We start from the raw sequence: 13973 nt of genomic DNA, 5'->3' as shown, positions 1-13973 counted from the left end.
CCTAAATGGTCTACCCCGAATCCTCAAACTATGATCCCTGGTTCTGGACTCCCCCACCATTGGGAACATCCTCTCTGTGTCTACCCTGCCTAGTCCTATTAGAAATTTATAAATTTCCATGAGATTCCCCCGTCATTTGTCCAGTGAAAACAATCCTAACACAGTCAATCCCTCCGCATCCATCAGTCCCACCTCCCTGGAATCAGCCTGGTAAATTTTTGCTGCATTCCTTCGAGAGCAAGAACATCCTTCCTCAAAAAAGGAGACCAAATATACACACAGTATTGTCTGGCTGTAGTGCAGAAAGGAAAACAGCAGGTGGGGAGGTTGCAAAATCTGCTTGATTCTCTCATCAAAGAGAACTGTTTGCCTACAATATCACAGAATGAGAGTAAACTGCAATCAGAACCTAATAATACAGAGGAAAGAATCAGGATTCTCGCAGAGAAACATTTTGTAGAACAGAGTAGTATTAATAATTTCTGGACCTTGTATTGGTGATGTTAGCAGACAAAAAGAGGAGATTATTTTGCCTCCCCATAGAGTGTTTCTTGCGACAGGAGGTGGTGTGTTGTTGTCGGCATTGGGATCTTCTAGTTCCGCCTCTGTCAATGGGGACCCCACGGCGGAGGAGGGGTGTGCCGTCAGCAGGCCCGGACGATCCCGCCAGTGTGAACAGCTAGAAAATTTCAGCCTTAGACTCTACAGTTGGAATCTTCCATTCTGGAATATTAAGTTTGATGGTGGGTGTAGAGGTGTAAGGGAGAGGAAGAGGGAAACAGCTGCCAAGCTTGATCTTGCGCTCTTCATTAAATATGGATCTGCAAGGTGCTTGTGGACTCTCACAGTGGTGTAGGCAGGAAGTTGCCCTCTCCGTTATTACTTTCTGGTTGAAGGTCCAGGCACCATATTTAAAGGACACCCCAGGACAGCCTGCTCAATCCCTTCCACCTTACCCCAGCCATTGGTCCACACTTCCCCACTAACCTTTCCCATCTTCCACCTAACTTGCACTACGACCATCTAGCCTTATGCGTAGTCTGGCATTTATCGATCATCTCCAAAGAGGACAACGCAGCAGCAACTTACCATTAATCATGAAAGAAGTCTGCCTCGCCAGATGCATATGTCAAACCGAACCCTCCATTTTCTCATGGTTGGGGATCTTAGCGCTCATGCATGCAAATAGGCTTGACAACATTGTTCTTTAGGAAGCTCAACCCCCCTTTAAAGGGTCAAGAACGTAATTGATGAAGTTCATTCATCCCATGGTCGGGCACAGAGTTCTGGCCTCACAACATTTTAAGTTCCTCTGCCCACTGAGCTTTCCACTCCTGGTGGGACTGGAAGATTTCACCATGTGTATTCCTCCAATAATAATCCTCTTCCTGCTACTTTAACGCAGGTGTTAATGCTCTGCTAAAATCAGAGAAAGCATTCTACACAAAATACTTAACGTTGCATGCCATGTCCTGACTGAACATATGTCCCTATCACACTTTTTGGCAGCATATGGTAAAATGAAATCTTCCAGCAATTTAGCCCATTGTGCCTGCGGCATCTTTTTGAACAAACTGTTCATTTACTCCCACGATCCTCTCTTTCTCGATAACCCTGTAATGTAATTTCCCTGCAAGTATTTATTCAATTCCCTTCAGAGAGTGACTATTGAATCTACTTTTTTTATTCATGGGAAATGGGCATCATTGGTCAGCAGTTATTGCCCATACCTAGCTGCCCGAGGGCAGTTGAGAGTCAACCACATTGCTGTGGCTCTGGAGTTACATGCAGGCCCAACCAGCTACGCACAGCGCATTTCCTTCCCTAAAGGACATCAGTGAAGCGGATGGGTTTTTCTGACAATCAACAATGGTTTCATGGTCATCAGTAGATTCTAAATCTCAGATATGTTTTATTGAATTCAAATTTCACTCTCTGCCGTGGAGGGATTTGAACCCGGGTCCTCAGAGCGTTAGCTGAGTTTCTGGATTAATGCTCTAGCCATAATAGCACTAAGCCATTGCCTTCCTTTCAGAAAGTGTACAGAAAGTAGCCAAGCAGAATATTAGCTTGAAGTGGGCACCGCGTATATTTATCTGAAATGTGTTGACACAGGATCTGCTTTTCACTTCTTACGGTTACTTGTGTTTGTTTCTGTCACGTAGGTGCAGAATCTTTCGGATTATTTTCATGTACAATAAACGGAGAAGAAAGGGATCAAACACACAGAGCAGTATTCAGGTAAGAACAAATTCAGAAGGAGGCCATTTGGGGCACAGTGCCTGTAGGTGTGCTGGTGTTTAATGAGTGTTACAGGCTCCAATCAAATTGCTCTATCTTTATTGTAAGTTGCTATCGCTTTCCTTGCTGTTTGCTTTGAGAACACCATCAAATTAGCTCCATATCTTGACATCAAATTATGGATCTGAAACTCAGGGCCTGACACTATCTATGATCATAGAATCCTGACAGTACAGAAGGCCATTAGGCCCATTGAGCCTACACCGACAACAATCCCACCCTATCCCCATAACCCCACATATTTACCCTGCTAATCCCCTCAAAACTAGAAGCAATTTAGCATTGCCAGTCTACCTAACACATATATCTTTGGACAGTGGGAAGAAACCAGAGCACCCATTGGAAATGGACGCAGACGTGGGAAGAATGTGCAAACTCCACACAGACAGTGACCCAAGCCGGGAATCGAACCCGGGTCACTGGTGCTGTGAGGCAGCAGTGCCAGCCATTGCGCCACCGTGCTGCTCCTAATCATGTTCCTCACAACATTAAAACACTTGCTTCTGTTGCTTCTGATTTTGAAGAAGTGCAAGAGAATTCTCCCTAGTTGTGGCCAGTATTTGTCCCCCAGTCAGTGTCACAGAAACAGATTCTTTTAAAAAATAGTTTTATATAGGCTGTGGGCATCTCTGGATGGGCCAACATTTATTGCCCATCCCTAATTGCCCTTGAGAAGATGGTAGTGAACCACTGCATTTCCTGAGATGTAGGTATGCCCACACTGCCATTAGGGAGGGAGCAGTGCCATTAGGGAAGGAATTCTGGGATTTTGACCCAATGTCAGTGAAGGAACAGCAATATGATGGTGGGCAACACAGTGGTTAGCACTGCTGCCTCACAGTGCCAGGGGCCTGGGTTTGATTCCCAGCTTGGGTCACTATCTGTGTAGGGTTTGCACATTTTCCCTGTGTCTGCGTGGGTTTCTTCCAGTTACTCTGGTTTCCTCCCCCACTCCAAAGATGTGCGGTTAGCTGGATTGGCTATGCTAAATTGTCTCTGAATGTCAGGGGAAGAGCTAGGGTAAATGCATTGGGTGATGGCAATAGGGTCTCAGTGGAATTGTGGTTGGTGCAGACTCGATGGACCAAATGGCCTCCTTCTGCACTGTAGGGATTCTATGTGAGTGGCTTGCAGGGGAACCTCCAGGTGGTGGTATTCCCAAGTATCTGCTGCCCTCATTCTTTTAGATGGCAGTGGCTGTTAGGTTGGAAGACGCTGCTGAAAGAGCCTTGGTGAGTTCCTGCTGTCCATCTTGTAGATGTACACAGTGCTGCTACGCTGCATCGGTGGAGGGAGTGAATGTTTGTGGAAGGGGCACCAATCAAGCGGGCACTGTCTTATTGCTGTTTGTGGGCAGGCCACGTTTCCTCCATTCAGAAACATTTTAGTGTTACTTAATTGGCTGGAAATCTCTTTAAGATGTCCTGAGGTGGCAAAAGTCTCTATGAAAATCCATGTTCTTTCTCATCTAGAGAAGCTTTTGGGAAATGGTTAGAGATTTCCACCAGGGGGGTAACTGCCCCAGTACTGCAGTGATGTCTCTCTGCCATTCGACATGGCATGGCATCCATGTTCCTCTCCATGTTTAACTGTATGCTTCGAAAGTTAAAGAGAAATTGCTTCACTCTGTCTGAGTGGGTTGATAAAATGGCTATATTTATATCTATCTAAATATATTAAAAGTATTACATTTTCAGACACTTCCGACCTGCACTTTTTGATTTCATGTCACATTTTTGTCACACATTTGGGATAGGTTTACACTGTTCGTGATAGTGTAAAACAATTGAGGGGAAGTTTGCATCTCTGCTCAAAGTTAACAGATGAAGTGTTGATTTTCTATCACCCATCTTTACATAAGCATCAAATCTAAACCTATCTCCTTCATGTCACCTTTATCCATTACAAATTCCTGTGACCAATTCTAATGGTTCTGCCTCTCCTTCATTTTCATTGCATAACCTGACCACTTGTTACAACAAGTCACTCGGAGTCCTTTCTGAATTTTGATTAACCACTATTTTGCATGTCAACTGAAATTTCTGATACTCCAAATATTTTTGATTTTAGCCGCCAACGAAATTACAGAGTGCAGAAAAATCCATTGAAATTTCCTTCTGTGTTTCTTAATGCCTTAGTTGAGCTTTCATTTTGAGCAGCATGGTGGCACAGTGGTTAGCACTGCTGCCTCATAGCGCCAGCGGCCCAAGTTCAATTCAGGCTTCAGGTCACTGTCTGTGTGGAGCTTGCACATTCTCCCCATGTCTGCATGGGTTTCCTCCAGGTGCTCTGGTTTCCTCCCACAGGCCAAAGATGTGCAGATTAGGTTGATTGGTCAAGCTAAATTGACCATAATGCCAGGGGGATTAGCAGGGTAAATAGAGGGGTTATGGGAATAGGGCCTGGGTGGGATTGTGGTCAGTGCAAACTCGATGGGCTGAATAGTTTCTTTCTGCACTGTGGGGATCCTATGATTTGGGTGGTCCCAATTGACAAACCTGGAATTTACAGGATTTTGTAATTCCTTGGGGTATTTTTCTGATTGTCTGCTATAATTATGCTGGAAAATCCGGAGTAGCTCTGGAGAAATCCCACTTCTACTGTCTTGTCAAAGATTCTGCATCTGTTGAAATTACGAAGAGTGATCAGGAAAATTTCCCTGGGATTCTACCTAGTATTTTTCTCGGATCTGAATATGAATTGTATGGTTGAATTTAGGTAGCGTTCCTCCAGTAGTTATACCAATAGAATAAACCTATTTTTAAATTTATTTAATCAAAAGCTGGAGGAGACAAACCTCCAAATCTTTATTAGATGAAATTTGTACTTTTTTTTTCAATATTTTGAATAGGGAAGCTCTGTGCATTTTTGAAATAAAGAGGTTTTGTCTCTGAGTGTGAGATAAATACATTCTACTGAGATTTATTTATTAATGATAAGTATGCTTACATTAGTACCACAATGAAGTTACTGTGAAAATCCCCTAGTCGCCACACTCCAGCACTTGTTCGGGGACACTGAGGGAGAATTTAGCTTGGCCAATGCACCTAACCAGCACATCTTTCAAACTGTGGGAGGAAACCGGAGCACCCAAAGGAAGCCCACACAGACACTGGGAGAACATGCAAACTCCATACAGGCAGTGACCCAAGCCAGGAATTGAACCTGGTTCTCTGGAGCTGTGAGGCAGAGTGCTATGCACTGTGCCACTGTGCCGCCCCATATACCTATCTTCAAAAATGAGGTGGAGATGCCGGTTTTGGACTGGGGGCGGGGAACACAGTAAGAAGTCTCGCAACACCAGGTTAAAATCCAACAGGTTTATTTGGAATTACAAGCATTCGGACTTACCTGATGAAGGAACACTCCGAAAGCTTGTAATTCCAAATAATCCTGTTGGGCTTTAACCTGGGTGTTGTGAGACTTCTTACCATGTCCTCAAAAAACAGTAAATGTTGGAAATACTCAGTGGATCAGGCAGCGCCTGTGGAGAGAGAAACAGAGTTTCTGGGTGGAACTTTCCGGTTGTTTGTGCTGGCTGGATTTTCTGGTCCCGTTGTAGTGAATGAAGATTTGGCTGAGCGCCAAATTCTCTGTCCTCACGTGCAGCGGCAGCAGGGCACGAATGGCCGGAGAATTCCGAGCATTGTTTCAAAGTTGATGATGTTCTGACAAAACATTAACTATTTCTCCCACAACAAGAACAGAAAAATGCTGGAAAATCTCAGCAGGTCTGACAGCATTGGTGGAGAGAGAGTAGAGCCAACGTTTCGAGTCTAGGTGACCCTTTGTCAGAGCTCTGAGGGCTCCATTCTCTCTCCACAGATGCTGTCAGACCTGCTGAGATTTTCCATCATTTTTCTGTTTTTGTTTCGGATTCCAGCATCCGCAGTATTTTGCGTTTATCCGAAATATTTCTCTCTCCACCAACACTGCTTGACCTATTGAATATTACCAGCATTTTCTGTTTTTATTTCAGGTTTACAACGGCTGTGGTATTTTGCTTTTGCACAGAAATGCAATAAGTAGAGAGAGAGAGAGTGACAATAAAGATAACTTCTATTTTTGGCAGGAATTTAAAATAGGTGTTTTAAAGTACTTCCATTTCTGCGCTGTAATGTTCTATGTTCTATGTTCTATTTATTCGACCATTCAAGTGTACCAGAAATAAATTAAAGAATTATCCTTGACTGAACTGTTAAAGAAACTCACCAATCAGATTCTTCCTTTAAACTGACGTGTCCTTACCTTTTCCCCAATTCCATTATCTCTGGGGGAACTTTTCTTTGCAATGTTGATTGCCAGATAAATATTGGTGAGTGTATCAGTGAAAATTACTCTGCTATTGGACAAAAAGGGCCTTGTTCCAAAATCTCACCCCAAAGACACCACCTCAGACACTGATTTTTGTTCTTGTAATAACTCCACGGAGGCGAAAGTCCCGTCACCAAGTTACTTTATTTACACCATACATCTGTACACAGCCAGCTCTCCTGTTACTCCCTGCTGAAAGCAGGCTGGGAGTCTGACACACCTGCTTTAAACAGGGAGCGTGAGGATCCCTGATTTAACCATCAATTAAGACTCATCTCTCCAGTGGGATCCGGACCCACAACCTTCTGACTCAGAGGCACGAACCCTGACAAATGCAACTTTGTATAAAAACATAGATAATGAAAGAGGAGATGTACTCCTGATTCCAAAATCTAAATCATTTTGTGTAAATGGTAAAGGACAATGATCTTAACACTGATTCACCAGTTCCAATCTTCCAGTAGTCTTGCGGAGCCACCTTTAATCTCTACTCTCTGGTTTCTATTTTGCTGCTTGTCTCAGCGTGCTCTGACCTTGTTCACCAGTCTACTGGCACTAAATCCTTGGACTGAATAGCCTGTTACTGCACTGTAAATTTCATTCTGTTCAACCTAAAGGGCTACATGTTTTCACACTGTTAATCATGTAGTGAGCTATGGTTTAGCAGACTGCATTAGTAATGTAAGTCAGACACTTCACCTTGGAAACTGTGCTGTGACGCAAGTTAATGCTTTCTGCCTACTCCTCTCCCCCGCAATGCCCTGCATTTAGTGCAGGAGTTAACCCACTTGAGAATTGGGTTAATTCTGGGTTCAAAATAGGAAAATGGGATGTTTCAGGCAAACACATCAGTATTTGTGTACTAATATCGTACAGTGTCACTTCAAAATTTTGTGTATAATTGGGATCAAGCATGACATGTGTAATGATTAATTGGAACTGTCAGTAGATTTGCTCTAAATAATTGAAACAGTGATTAATTATATCACGCCATGGACTGCAGGATTATTACTGAACCGAGTGAGTAATTTTAACACCCTGCGTCATAAATGTCAGAAAGTTATGGATGCAAAATTTAATTTTGGCATCTCTCGCAGGCTGTCTCAAAGTCTCTGATGAAGGATCATCTGGACTTGAAGCATTGGCTCTATTCTCTCCCCCCAGGGGCTGTCAGACCTGCTGAGATTTTCCAGCATTTTCTGTTTTTGTTTCAGATTCCAGCATCCGCAGAATTTTGCTTTTGTCTCATTATGCCCTAATTAAACTTAAAAAAAAAACCTGCCCTTAGTCAGTATCCCTCTATTCCCTCTCTGTTCATGTACCCATCCAGATGCCTCATAAATGTTGCTAATGTGCCTGCTTCCACCACCTCTTCTGGCAGCGCGTTCCAGGCACCCACCACTCTCTGTGTGATGTGTTATGACAATTGACCCAACCCCTCAAGGTTTTGGTTTTATCCAATTTGGGACAAATAATGTTCTGTTTTAAAGTCGTTAAGTTTTATGTTCAAGATACTGGGGTGATCTTATCAGAATTTGGCAAAGTGCCAGGCTTGTCAGAAAACTGGTGTGCAACTCTGCAGTCAGACAGGCCAGTTTTCTCTCCTGATTTTGAGCCAGTTTAAAGAAACAAATGTGTGGGCGTGGCTTAGGATGTCACTCTGATGGGGTGGGCATTCTTAGAACCAGCAACACGGTGATCAGAGCGCTAACTTTAAAATAAAAATAAACTACCCCCACTGCCCCACCTCCCCACCAGTAGGGATCAGGCCCCCACCTCCTGACCCTCATTGCCAGCTCTCCCCAGTCCTTCTCCCCGCCCCATACGCATCATCGGCATTTCCCCAATTCTACCCCCCCACCCTTACCCTGAAATTCATTGCTGGAGTTTTCCGTAACTCTTCCCCCACCCCCTGGACAATCATCATCGCAGTGCCCCCCACACCCCACCATTACAACAGTGACTAAACTTCAAAAGTACTTCATTGGCTCTAGAATAACTCGGAATATTCAATGGTCATTGAAAGGCATTACTCAGGGCAAGTCTTCCTTTAAATATTCCACTACCTTACTTGCTTAAACATTTGAATTTAATTCAAGATCCATGATTCATTAGCCCTGGCCATGTGTAAGTTGGCCAAAGTTACAATCCATCATGCTTTTATTTCATTAAAGTCTTGGTACTAGGGAAGTCTTTTCTTTCCTTCATGACAGTCTTTCTTGTCACCTGCATAGATTTGTGCCTCGACATGACGATGAGCTGGAGCTAGAGGTGGACGACCCTCTCCTCGTGGACATTCAGGCTGATGATTACTGGTACCATGCCTACAATATGCGAACAGGCGAGACAGGAATCTTCCCAGCGTACTATGCACTTGAGGTCAATGTGGAACGAGGACACTTTGCAGGTACTCCAATCCTCATCAAGATCAAAGAGTAGCGATGCAATGCACTTGAACAAGAGGCATAATGCTGGAAACTCGAAAGGAGCAAACTCCAGCAGGTCAGTCAGCCTCTTAGAGAAAAGGAAGAGGGGTTAGCTCTGCCCTCCAGACTTTCTTTTGCTGTTGGAATCACACAGAAGCCAATGATTCAATGCAATGGGCCAGGGCCCTACTGAAAAAGTAACAAGGCGCACACTGTTATTAATGTTAGGTTAGGTTGATTGGCCATGCTAAATTGACCCTAGTGTCAGGGGAATTAGCAGGATAAATATATGGGGTTAGGGGAATGGGGCCTGGGTGGGATTGTGGCCGGTGCAAACTCGATGGGCTGAATGGCCTCCTTGCACTTTAGGAATTCTATGAATAGACAAAATGATCAGTGAGTTTGGGAAAGGAGATACACACCGTGTGTGATGAATTTCCCAATCCACTTCCCCTAACACATGCACGTCAAATTGTTCTTAGCGCTACTTTGATATAAATTAGACAGAGGCAGTAGTGTAATGGTATTGTCACAGGACTTGTAGTCCAGAGACTGAGGGAAATGCTCTGGGGGCCCAGATTCAAATCCCACCATGGGGGCAGATGGTGAAATTTGAATTCAGTAAAAATCTGGAAGTAAAACTCGAGTGATGATAATGAAACCATTATCGATTGTCGTAAAAACACATCTGGTTCACTAATGTCCTTTAAGGGAAGGAAATCTGCCATCCTTACCTAGTCTGGCCTACATGTGACTCCAGACCCACAGAAATGTGGTTGACTCTTAAATGCCCTCAGGGATGGGCAATAAATGCTGGACCATCCAGCGACACCACGTCTCATGAACAAATGAAAAAACACCCTGGAAGGTATGGATAGATGTTTCATTTCAATGACAGTTCAACACCAGAAATAACATATTTCCATTCAAAAAGTTAAGCAATTGTAGCGGTTTTTTTAAAAACATTTTTTCATTTAAACAAATATTTGTTCTACATATATACATCTTTTCCCTTCTCTCTCTCTTCATCTCTCTCTCTCTCTCTCAGCAGCAGTAACAGCTGAAAAGAATGACTGGGTAGACAAATTTCATCTGAAGTTTCTGGGTTCAGTCCAAGTGCCGTACCATAAAGGGAATGATGTTCTATGTGCAGCCATGCAGAAGGTAAAGAGAAGATAAACTGGTAAATCCTGTATTCTGAAAATCAAGATGAAGCTATTTTCACCCCTGACTTAACACAGTAGGAATTTATCTCAGACAGACAGTGGTGGGAAACCTAACTCTTGTCTCAACTTGAGATTTAAGTCGTGCATCTGAATCTCAACCTTGAAACAATATCGTGTCAGGAAACAGATCACTCCTCAACTATGTAACTTCCTCCAGCCTTATAACCTTCTGAACAGGGGAGCAGATCGCTCGATTATTAATCCAGAAACCCAGCTAATGTCTGGGCACCACGGTTTGGCGGATGAATTCAATAAAGAATATCTTCAATTAAGAATCTGCTGATGACCATGAAACCATTGTTGATTATCGGAAAAACCCATCTGGTTCACTAATGTCCTTTAGGGAAGGAAATCTGCTGTTCCTAGCTGGTCTGGCCTATATGTGATTCCAGAACCACAGAAATGCGGTTTACTCTCAACTGCCCCTGGGCAATTAGGAATGCATTATAAATGCTAGCCAGCCAGCAATGCCAATGTCCCATGAATGAATTAAAAAAAGAAATTCTGACCTCCGGTGAATCTCCACTTTGCTTCAACCTAACACTAGTGTCTGTACTTCAGACCTAATATACCTTAACCTTCAGAATTCTTTCCCCAAACCTCTCCAAATCTTCTGTCCTCCTTTAAAATGCTCCTAAAACCTACACCATTGAACAAGTTTTTAGTCATCTGTCTGCTATCTCTGCTGGAGAAAAAAGATACTAAAGAAACATAAGAGACTAAAACTCCCATATCCCTCACTCTACATTCCAGGGCTCTAACAGAGGTAGCTGTGGAGATAATGGATACACTATTGTGTACACGTATGGTTATGATTTTCCAAAAATGGGTGGCACGGTGGCATAGTGGTTAGCACTGCTGCCTCACAGTGCCAGGGACCCGGGTTTGATTCCTGGCTTGGCTCAGCTGTCTGCGGAGTTTACACGTTCTCCCCATGTCTACGTAGGTTTCCTCTGGGTGCTCCGGTTTCCTCCCACAGTCTGAAAGATGTGCTGGTTAGGTGCATTGACCCGAACAGGCGCCAGAGTGTGGTGATGAGGTGGAATTTCACAGTAACTCCATTGCAGTGTTAATGTAAGCATTATTTCTGACCAATAAATAAACTTTTAACTTTAAAATTCCCCAGATTCTGAAATAATCTCAGGGGATAGAAAGTTAGCAAATGTAACGCTGCTATTCAAAAAAAGGGTGGAGAGAGAAAAGGGGGAACAGGTCGGTTGGTTTAACATCAGGAAAGTATTGGAATCTGTTATTAAGGAAGTGTTAACAATGCACTTAGAAATTCATAGCATGATCAGACAAAGTCAGTAGTTTTATGAGAAATGAGTCATATTTGACAAATTTATTAGTTTTTGGAGGATTTAACTGATAGGATAGATAAAGGGGAAATAGTAGTTATATTATACTTTGATTTCTAAAATTCTAAAATGCATTTGATGAGATGCCACACAAAAAGTGAGCAAGAACAAGACTCATAGATTTGGAGAGAATTTTCCAGCTGCGCTTGCCCTGAAACCAGAAAATCCCGCTCAAGGTCAACTGACTTTGCCTGATTCATGTCCTGTCTGCTCAATTCCCATGGTGAGCAGGAGGGAAAACTCCACCTAATGGGCGGGATTCTCCAACCTACCACTGCTGCCAGCGAGAATGGAGAACTTGGCGCTGAGCCGAAACTCCATTCACTGCAGCGAGACTGGAGAATCTCAGCGGCGGAAGAGGTCAGCGATTTCTAGTGTATATTAGCATGGATAGAAGATTAGTTAACATACTAGAAGCAAAGAGCAGGATAAACAGAACATTTTCAAGGCAGCAGGCTGTGATTAGTGGAGTACTACATGGAGTAATGCTAGAGCCATCTATTTGCAATGTATATTCATGACATAGAGAGTTTGCTAATGATACAAAGCTATGTGGCCATGTAAGGTGTGGGGGGTTCACAGATGTGGCAAAGAGATATGGAAACATTAATGTAGTGGGCAAGAAGGTATAAAGTGGGGTAATGTAAGGATATTCATGTTGTTAATAAGAATGGAAAAGCAGAACATTTTTTAAAACACGTGTTCAGAAGGACTTGGGTGCAATCATACAAGGAATGCAGAAAGTTAGTTTGCAGGTATGGCAAGCAATTAGGAAGACAAATGACATTTTATCCTTTATAGCAATGGGATTGGAGCACAAAAACCAGGAATTCTTGCTGCCATTCTACAAGGCATGGTGAGATTACACCTGGAGTACCATGTGTAGCTTTGGTCACCATATTTAAGGATGGATATACTTGTACTGAAAGCAGTACATTGAATGTTCACTAGATTGATTCCTGGGCTAAAGAGTTGTATGTGGATGAGAGGCTGAATAAATTGGATCCATTTTCTCTGGTGTTTAGAAGAATGAGAGGGGATCTCATCGAGACTTTCAAGATTCAAAACATTTGACAGGATAGACCCTGTCAGATTGCATCTCTGGACTGGGAAATCTACAACATGGGGGTCAGCCTGAGGGTGAGGGGTCTATCATTTAGGATTGAAAGAAGGAAAAATTTTCTCACCCAAATGTTTGTGAATCTTTGGAATTATCTAACTCACAGGGTTGTCGATGCTCCATCACTGAATATATTTAAGGCTAGAATAGACAGATTTTTGGTTTCTCAGGGAATCAAGAGATATGGAACACTGGGTGGAAAGCGGACTTCAAGGCTGAAAATTAGCCATTGATATGTTGAGTGCCAGAGCTTTCAGTGGTCTTTTCCTGCTCCTATGTCTTATATTGTGATCTCCTTATGCAGCTTGATGTCAAATCCTTGTCTCATTGCTTTCTTGTGAAGTGACTTGGATGTATCACTACAGTAAAGATGTTGTATAAATGTGAATTGTTCTTGTAAATGAAAAGTTCAACTTGACAAAAGAAGACAATAGGAACAATACATATAACTATAATCTAGAATGCACTGCCTGGAAAGATGATGGAAGTAAATTGAAAAGTGGGTGGCGCAGTGACACAATGGTTAGCACTGCTGCCTCACGGCACCAAGGACTGGGTTCGATTCCCACCTTGGGTCACTGTCTGTGTGGAGTTTGCACATTTTCCCCATGTCTGTGTGGGTTTCCTCCAGCAGTCCAAAAGATGAACTGGGTTAGGTGCAGTGGCCATTCTAAATACTTCCTCAGTGCACCCATCCAGGCACCAGAGTGTGCTGACTAGGGGATTTTCACAGTAACTTCATTGCAGTGTTCGAGTATGCCTTCTTGTGATAAATAAACCTTAAAAAGTACCTTTCAGAAGGAAATTGGATATAATTCGATGTAAAATTCAAAAGGAGAAATTTGCAGGACTATTTGCTGGGGACTGGGAGTAATTGAATAATTCTTTCGCAGAGTTGCCACAGGCACAGTGGTCCAAATGGCCTTCTGTGCTACAGGATTCCATAATTCCACATACATATTGTCAGGAAAGCCAGACAGTTCACATTTCGGAGCCTGACAGGCAGCTTTAATGATTGATATCTAAAACTAATTTTTTGAACGCAGAGCTGCAGTGAGATTTTTAGGTATATATTTGTCTCTGGGATAGCTAGGCCAACAGTTATTGCCCATTCCTGATTGCCCTTGAGAAGGTGGTAGTGAACTACCTCCTTGAACTGCTGCAGTTCATGAATTGCAGGAACACCCACAGAGCTGATAAGATAGGAGTTCCAGGATTTTGACCCAGT

General features: G+C 43.0%; 1 protein-coding gene across 3 annotated transcripts in view; it reads left to right on the top strand.

The window, feature by feature from the left end:
- mapk8ip1b (mitogen-activated protein kinase 8 interacting protein 1b) overlaps positions 1–13973 on the top strand; it is a 173190-nt gene that overhangs the window by 147401 nt on the left and 11816 nt on the right. For 2 of the 3 annotated variants that reach the window (XM_080191558.1, XM_080191560.1), the window contains 3 exons: positions 2166–2241; positions 8850–9022; positions 10090–10205. In XM_080191558.1, coding sequence (XP_080047684.1) covers positions 2166–2241; positions 8850–9022; positions 10090–10205 — 365 coding nt within the window. The remainder of the gene's footprint in view (positions 1–2165; positions 2242–8849; positions 9023–10089; positions 10206–13973) is intronic. The other variant, XM_080191559.1, reaches the window with a different exon arrangement.

This window comes from Carcharhinus amblyrhynchos, chromosome 6, assembly GCF_965287045.1.
Source record: "Carcharhinus amblyrhynchos chromosome 6, sCarAmb.v2.hapA, whole genome shotgun sequence".
NCBI classification, from domain to species: Eukaryota; Metazoa; Chordata; class Chondrichthyes; order Carcharhiniformes; family Carcharhinidae; genus Carcharhinus; species Carcharhinus amblyrhynchos.
Note: the sequence above shows the minus strand (reverse complement) of the source record. Positions and strands in the feature narration are given on the sequence as shown.